A 9,059-nucleotide genomic window follows, 5' to 3' on the forward strand; every position below is an offset into this window, starting at 1 on the left:
AATGGCCTTGATCGAGCTCAGCGGGCAACAGTCAGCTGGGCCATGGCATCACATGGGGAGAGGCAGGCAGGCCAGCCAGAAAGAGAGAATGACTAGAGGGGAGGGGGTTAGGTGACAGCTGAGGAATGCTTGCTCTGCTCTCCCTTTGCCATGGTTTCCACAGACTGTCATGTGAGGAATGCACGACAGGACTCAGAATACTACCCTCTCAGACTACCAGAGACTGAGACCGTCTCTGGTCTGCTGCTAGGACGACAGAATTCAAAATACTACCTTCTCAGACTACCATAGACTATGAGGCCGTCCCTGGTCTGCTACTCCCCCATGTCTGTCCTCCAACTCCTCTTTGACACTTCACTTGAATCACAATAAAACTTGAATGCTGCATTGTGTTGGTCAAGGAGTACAAAATATCACCTACATGACAGGTAGCAAGCAATAGTTTATTTCTCTTTGGGTCAAAGAAGTTAGAATAACATCCCTACCACAGTAGTAGTTCAATGCTCCTTTCCAAACCCCTAACCACCAAACGCCCAAGAAAGCTAGAAGCAGCCTACAGTATCAGTGGAATCATAGTGAGTGAAGATGTTTATGAGTCGTACAGAGACAAATCATCTTAAGTCCACGGTATGACTCGCTGAAAGACTCAACCACTAGCATCAATGCAAGCTTATGCCAGGCCTGAACTACAAAGCATCGCTACATACTCTGACTCATACCCAAACTTAGTATCATCTCCTGAAACCCAGCGAGGGGAACTTGTGGTAGTGATATTTATATCCCTCTCCATTAGCCAGTGTTGGGAGCAATCACTGTACCCAAGGAGGAGTGACCCCTCCTACACAAACATGACACACTTAGCAATAAATCAAGAGGTCACTGGTCTATCACAGAGGAGGAAACATGAGGTAATTAAGGCACCAATGAATGTTGAATAGCTTGTGGTGTTATATGTAATCGGCAAGCCAAAAAGCGGTTTTGATGATGCAAAAATAATTCTGTAGGTGTTTCTCAATGATAATTGGCTTCGACACTGTCAACTGTAATTTCCCAAAATGCAGAGATCCTGCTGATGTTCTGAATTAGTTCAAACATTTAAATAAATAACAGCTGTGCATTGTAGTATTCCTGTATATCAATTAATATTGCAGAACTATTTATAGACATTCCAGTCCCTAGTTGATGGGTGAGGTAGACAGTAGAGTGAGCAGACTATAAATATCCTGTACAAACCAAAAAAAGCACAACAAAGAATAAAGTGATGAAGACATTATTTGATGCTGGCTCTCGCTATCCATCTTCCCTTCACACACTCGTCTGAGCAAATCAACATCAGCTTGACCTGCCTGCAATCCTAGGATTAGCACGTTAAACACAAATCCTTATATTGCTTTCAACTCCTTTCTAAGACCCCAAAAGCCATGGATCACATGCTGGCCTAGAACACACAGCAGCTTCCCGTCTCTCCAGAGATGGTTAGGTTTGAAGAGCGGCACTGCAAATTCCTTCGTCACTCTCTAGCTCATCCCTGGACATCGGTCCAAAAAAAGGCAATGTTTCCACTGTGTGAGTCTGCACAGGGGGCTTGCTAATTCCATACATACTGATGGTGGACATTGGACACTGAACACAGTAAATGGGTGCATTTGGTACACTATCAATTAGGGCAGCAGCCATCAATTTTCTTGGCGATTATACTATCGTTTACTTTTTCAATTAATCAAGAAGCACATTTTTATATACATAATTTCATTTATATATCAATGATTTATTTAATTTCATACTTCTTCACAACGTTATCGTGCAAAAATATTGACAATAGCCCATCTACAAGCACATAATATGTTGCATCACAACGCGTAGATCGAGCTTGTAGAACGGATATATTTCACTATTTTTTTATCGTTTTAAATTGTTGTAAACATTTTGCCAATAATGGTAGACGCAAAATAGGGATTGATTGATTAATTAATTATTTTTTATAATCGATAAAACTGATTAGTTCGATTAACTGTAGCACCCCTACTATCAGTCTAAACTAAACCTGTCCAACATCACAAGATAATATTAATCACTTGTCTTGGAAGCTTCAAAAAGCTTTGATACTGTTATATGTTGCATACATGGCTGTTGGGTCGCAAGACAAATTTCAGTGCAAACTGACAATAAAGTATTATCGTATCGTAATTAAGTGCTGGACTACAGTATGTATACGGTTTAGATCAGGGAGACAGATATGCAAAACTACCTATCTCAAGATACACAAAACAGTACTCAGACAAGACATCTGGCCACTGAGTAATGATATGACATCACCAGGGATCTATGCAAGTTTCAAACACTTTCATGTAAGAATTATTCTTTTAATCCTTTGATAATTTTGGCGCTCGTTTTTTAAACACTGTGGCTTAAGGCTTCATCTTTGTATAAGGTTAACAGCATGACAGACATGATCAAACTGCAGCCAGTAAATTAGTTAGACTGCTTCTTTTCCCAGGAACCTCATTATTGTGCTAATTAATTCATAAACCTTTTACTGTAACAGTTATTGACATGTAATCATTACAATTATCTCCCTCAAACAATTCAATGGTAGGTGCAGGCAGCCATAATCATCTTGGTATGATATAGCGTCTGAATGCCTAGATAGATTAATCTTTCAGACATCTAGCAATGGTATGGAATCTTTCAGACATTTAGCAGTGTTATGTAAACATGACTGTGGATTTTCACAACAGGAAACTTATAGACAGCCATGAAATAAATAAAACAAAGTACTTTTAGACTTAAACAACTAGTCCACATCAACTATGTGATAGAACATAGATGGGACAGCCAGGTAATGTTAGCTACTGCACTTAACTGTTGTTGAACTAAGTAACTGTATATTAAAGCATACTTGAAGCAATACAAGTTAAACAACTTCAGTGGAAGTCTAGTGTAAAAAACACTTTCACTGCCAAGTCACTGTCAAGTTAGACAGGTCTCGTTTCTGCTGGTCAAGACAAGCTGCAACTACAAACACTGTCAGCGAGGAAACCTGCTTCAAACATTGATTTGTACCATGTTATTGTTTGTTCGGTTGTGTTGTCACTTGTCACGTTGGAAAAAACGACACTTTGGCTGCAACTTGGCGTTAACAAACGTTAACCAACGTCAGCTGCCATTTTCATCATTTGGCTGTGCATAACGGCTAGCTTAGATAGCCAAGGGCGTAATCATCAAGCTGTTAGCCTGCTTGCAACCGTTGACATTAAAACCAAAGGTTAGCTTAGCTTGCAAATACAGATTTTTTTCAATCTCAAACCAGATTACGAGATCAACATGATTTCTATGTCAGAACACAAGCGAGCCATGCAGCGAATTAATCAACCGTTAGCCCTTGCGACAGCTAGCGATAGCCAAGTGAGCTAAATTAGCTGCTAGGATGCTAATCCAACTTTAGCCTAAACTCTCTTGGTTAACGCCAGTCGCAGCTGTTTATTGGCATTCGCAGAGTTCAACCAACGTGCGAAAGAAAAGCAATACTGTAGCATTAACTACATTGTTTCACCTAATGTTAACCATCACCTTTCGTTAACTGACATAACTAATGGACAAGTAACAGTCAACATGACCAGAGAATAGTCTCAACCAGGCTGAAATGGTTCATCAACAACACTACTTTGAACGACCCAGACAATGAATTGACACACGCTTCTTGTTTATAAACTGACATGGACCTAAAGACCTCCGCTGTGTTTTGTCCCACAACATGGTTGCGTTCAGGATACATTGACATATAGTCTGATGCTGATGATTTATGATATAAACCGGCTAGGCTGCGGTGATATTGCAGCATTTACACTGAACCCACTCACATACACTCTCACACACACACACTGTGCCTGGGCTAACGTTTACAGTCCATATACCAAACTGGATCAATCAATGGAGCAAAGCCAAAAACATTACAGATCACACACACACACACACACACACACACACACACACACTGACTGGTCCACTCATTGTGATGATTGAACATGCACACATAAGTTATTGGCAACAAGCACTTATATAATGTAAATATCAGAGGTGTTACATATCAGCAGCAGACAGAAGAAGCTAGAATGGCACCATCTATGGCTTCATTTATTATAGTATAGGCCAATAGTTCTCAAACTTTTACATTTCAAGGTCTCCCCATAACTCTGACAGTGTACAAAAGGAATCAAATGGACCCGTTAGGGTTTCCATTTGGACACTGTCAGAGTCACATACTTGTAAGGGTCAATTTAGACCCCCCCTGAAGGAACCCAGAGAGTCCACTGGTGTAGACAGTGCTCAGTCGCGCTAGCCTTTCCATTTAAAGCTCGACCAAAAATGACGTATTTCCAAGTAATAAAAAGTGGAAAAGTACGTCATGATGTTTTGTCTAGAGCGAAAAAGAAAGACTCTTGCGCGACTATACGGGGCTTTAATATAACATTAAAGCCCCTCACTGAGTGAGTGTGAGTGTGTGTGTGTGTGTGTGTGTGTGTGTGTGTGTGTGTGTGTGTGTGTGTGGAAAAGAAAGGAGAAGAGGACGGAGGTGGTTACATAGGTAAACAACACAATGAGAGAATGGCTTCCATTTGACAGGTGTTTCCAGGCATAATAACGGTTAATAAAAAAATCAAATAAAAAGAAAAATAATTAATACAAATAATAATAATAATACAAAATAACGGATATTCAAGTCCATGTAAAAAAAAAAATAGGGAAAAAAACAGGCCGTTAAAAAAAAAAAAACACCAACGAACCTGGTGGAGGGCGGTGAGCCCGTCGACGTTGGCGTAGTTGATGTCGGCGCCGCGGCCGTCGAGCATCCGCAGCACCTCCTCGGTGTCTCCGCTGGAGCAGGCGGCCAGGAACACGGCGCCGTCGTCGAACTTCACCCTCGTCTTCTTCTTCTTCAGCACCGGCGGCTCCAGGTCCGTCTCGGAGCCCAGCCACCGCTTCAGCTGCTCATTCCGCTTCTGCTTGGCGTCCGCCATCTTCATTCCCCCCGGCCTTCGCTTCTCTACTAACTACGCCTCTGTCTCGTCTGTTAGCCGAGTCGAGTCTTTCGCCTATGTGTGTGTGGGGCGTCTTATCTTGGTTGTCTTTTTTTCCACGCAGAGAGAGAGAGAGAGGGTATACTTTATAGTGCCACTATCCCACAGCGAGCGCTGCACTGGGGCGTGGGAAGGGGGGTGCTGCTTGGGCCGGGGTGGTGGGCAGTGTTGCCAGATTTTGTGAGAGAAATAAGAAACCAGGTCTATGAAAACAACCACATGAGCACTCTAACCCTATATATACATTGGCTAATTGGAAGATTTTTTTCAAAAACTCTTGCAATAAAATGTGTAATATTTGGGGGAAAACATTATACATCGGCCGGCCGAGGCTCCCTGGCACAAAACATTTTGAGATGGGGTTTAAATGATTGAATACTTTATAACAGGTTTTTTTAAGGACAGAAAGTGCAGTTCTACATAAGGTCTGCTAAAAGGATTAAACCCAAGACAGCACTATGGCTTGTTTCCATTGGGGTCCATTTGGGGGTCCATGACATGGAAATACATGTTAATTTGGGGGTTCATGACATGGAAATATTTGAGAACCACTGGTTTAAATAACAATTTAAAAAGATTCGAAACAAGCCCAAATAAGCAACAACACTTTAGAAACAAGACCAAAAAAACTGCAACCCGCAACTACCAATATTTACAAGCAACTTACCAGAAAAACAAGCCCTAAGTCGCTTATAATAAACGGACATGGCAAGACTGGTGGTGGTGGGGAGCATGGCTCTGGTGGGGAGGAGAGTCTCTAGGATTGTGTTCTGCTAATCTCGCGAGAACAAGCAAGGTCCCAGGATCTGCAGCATAACCATTGAACCGAGCTATCATGAGTATAAGTTATATATATATACGTACGTTATACTGTATAACGTCAGTGGTGTAAAGTAACTAAGTGCATTCACTCAAGTACTGTACTTAAGTACAATGTTGAGGTACTTTTACTTTACGGGAGTATTTCAAAATGTCAGTACTTTTACTTCTACTCCACTACATCTCAAGATACTTGTTTTACTCCACTACAATTATATGAAAACTTTAGTTACTAGTTACTTTACTAGATTTTGAAAAAAACTAAACACTTCAGCCCTATGTTTTGGCCATTTGAAAATAGCAGATTTACAAGCTCACAAGGCCCGCAAACCAAATGCCTTGATGGCTTGTAGATCTGTCGGTTTAGGCACCATATGGCAAAATATAATAAATTAGGCTTGTTGAGGGGGAAATTAAATGTTTATTAGAGCTAGGTCTAAATATGAAAAATCAATGTATGATAATAAAAAATATATAAAAAAGGAAAGAAAAGAAATAATTGGTAGGTTTCAAAATATCAGTTGAATCAACAACTTCAAGAATCATTAACATAAACTACTACTGCATATAAAGTCTATTTTTTTTATTATGTTAGCCTATAACACCATTGTGTAAAACATGTGACAAATACATTTCAGTCAGTGCTTTTGCTCTCAGTTGGTGGTTCACATAGTATTTCTCTAGAAACTTTATTTTGGACCATGGCACCTAGCCACACTTGTGACTAAATATGCATCTCTCCTGATAGACATATTGTCCATCTCCTCCACATTTGGTTGTTCCAAAATAATAATAATAATAATAATAATAATAATAATAATAATAATAATAATAATAATAATAATAATAATAATAATAATAATAATAATAATAATAATAACATAGTTATTCCACTGATAACACATTTGGTTCCATTTTAAAGAGAAACACATTGTTCACTCAGCCTTTTTTATATACCACAAACAAGTACCTGTAATGACTTGACGGATAACACTTGAAGTGTGAGGAATGTCTAGTGGACTCAAACACAGGGGTGGTCCAGCTCAGCTCAGAGCTCAGTAGAAACAATAAAAACAAGGTAGCCCAGCCAGTCTTTCCAATTGTATTTTGGCACCACTACTTTTTGGCAGACACTGATCTGATAGGGGGGGCAGCATTGCCGTCTCCGAAATACGTTATGGAAAGCTGTTTCTGAGGAGTCTAAAGATGCCACAACTCTTTTTAAAGATGAGTTCTCATTAATTTATGGAATCTATAGTGTATCTAAACACAAATTGCATCAAATGTATACTATGTGTGTACATGTCTGACCATGACCCCTTATGTGAAGACCAACACACCATCATCCCATTCTCATTTCAAGTTTATTCATCGGATCATTGTCATAGATTCACCATTTAATATCTTTTACAAATCCAGCAGCAAGTCAGTCCTCTGCTGAGGCATTGGGGGATTGGCAGCCAACAAAATGAACCTAAGATACAGATGAAGATCAGCTAAGCTCATCCTGATTTACTCAAGCACCCATCAAACAGCTTCACTGTTACAGGGGTGTCATGGGAACTTTTGTGGAGGGAGGTCTGGTTGAGTCATAGGAATAGGAGAGCAAGCAGAGCGTCAGTGTCAGAAAACTGTTAGCTAGAGGGTTTTATTTTGCTGATATCAGGAGAGTTAGAAAGACATGTAAGCTGATGTAAGGCAAGTGGGGCAGACCTCAGTGATGGATTGTGTGGAGGGAACCATGTGTGTCACATCCAGCACAGAATGAGATCTTTTTCCCTCCCTAGTCTCGCATAGCCAGACGATCAGAGATCTCTGCCTACTGATACATCTGGTGACATCTACATTCTATGAATGGGCCAAAACTAGGTGTAAACGATTCCAAAAAATAAACAAATAACAGCATTACAGAACCAATACAAAGGCCTGGCGTTCCTTCATATTGGGACAGTGTCAGGATTGGTTTTCAAAGCAGTGGGTATAGGTTTGTCACAGCTGATTTTCTCCGATGTCCAAACCCATTTCATTGAGGTGGAGATCTCTGATTGTCTGGTTATGTGAGACTATTTTCTCCTCAATTTAGTCATTGCCATTCCCCCACTATGTGTATAGTCCCTGTCACTGCCAAGTGCCAACCCCTTGTTCTGGGGAGGGTGGAGAGTAGACAACCATGTCTCCTATACACGTAGTAGAGTCACCATCCGCTTCTTTTCACCTGACAGTGAGGAGTTTCACCAGGAGCGTGTGACATGTGCAGAGGAACACACTATCCTTAATCCTTCCCTAGCTCTGCTCCATGCATCCTATATGCACTGTGTGCATGGCTATGTGTATTTGTGCATCTCTTACATTATGGATGTGTGTGTGTGTTTATTCACTTGTCTGTTTGTCTTTCTCCACTTGTGACTTTCAGAGCAATGGACTGCATTGACATTTGTAGAACCATCAGAAAGAAAGCCGTGCTCACCTTTTTATTTTCATATATGTAGTGGATGCTCTATCCCAATAAGGAACTTTTCAACACAGAACATTGTCTTTTATGACATTTCAGTGCTAAGAGTTTTGCTATAGTATGACACTAGGACCGGATGAACCGCTAGCCTCTTCATGATGGGCATATAGTTACAGTGACATAATAGCATATAATGCAAACACAGGCAGCTCTAATGAGAATACTGCATTACCAAACATGGCAAAGCACTGGAAACGTTTGCTGTGCCTGATAGCCTGGGATGACCAAGAAACCATTTGTGGGTGATTTTTGTTTTGCCAAGGCGCTGCGAGTCATCCAAGTTGGTAATTTATATAGCCTCATAATTGAATGTCAGTTCGAGAAGAGCCAATGCGTTTTCTCCAAAGGTCTATTCAAGTGTGACCAGCTCCTCCCTTCCTTCCGTCATACAGTACATAGGTATCCTTCCAGGTTTGTCTACTTTGTTGATAACATCATGATGATTAAACTGATCTAAGAGGAGCTTTTCATAGTCATATGATGCCAATGAGTCATCACTGTGCATCCGCTCACTCAGTTTTACATGCCGAACACTTCTTGAATATATATAGTAAATGTTAAAGTGTCTTGGTACCGGTTCATCAGCACAGTACCCTCTTGAGTTCTCTCATGAACGGCAGCATGGTCAGTTTACCTTAAATAACCTAATG

The 9,059-nt window shown here is 40.6% G+C and overlaps 1 protein-coding gene across 5 annotated transcripts in view; it reads right to left on the bottom strand.

The window, feature by feature from the left end:
* Nucleotides 1-5,212, bottom strand: part of ppp1r12a (protein phosphatase 1, regulatory subunit 12A) — a 72,663-nt gene extending 67,451 nt beyond the window's left edge. For 4 of the 5 annotated variants that reach the window (XR_013932663.1, XM_080421723.1, XM_080421721.1 and 1 more), the window contains exon 1: nucleotides 4,785-5,212. Coding sequence is in view for 4 of the 5 variants with exons in the window: in XM_080421723.1 (XP_080277849.1) it covers nucleotides 4,785-5,024 (240 nt within the window). In the remaining variant the exon portion in view is untranslated. The remainder of the gene's footprint in view (nucleotides 1-4,784) is intronic. The other variant, XM_080421722.1, reaches the window with a different exon arrangement.
* Between the last annotated feature and the right edge of the window lie 3,847 nt (nucleotides 5,213-9,059).

Source organism: Gymnoscopelus braueri, assembly GCF_963280865.1.
Source record: "Gymnoscopelus braueri genome assembly, chromosome: 23".
Lineage (NCBI taxonomy): Eukaryota > Metazoa > Chordata > Actinopteri > Myctophiformes > Myctophidae > Gymnoscopelus > Gymnoscopelus braueri.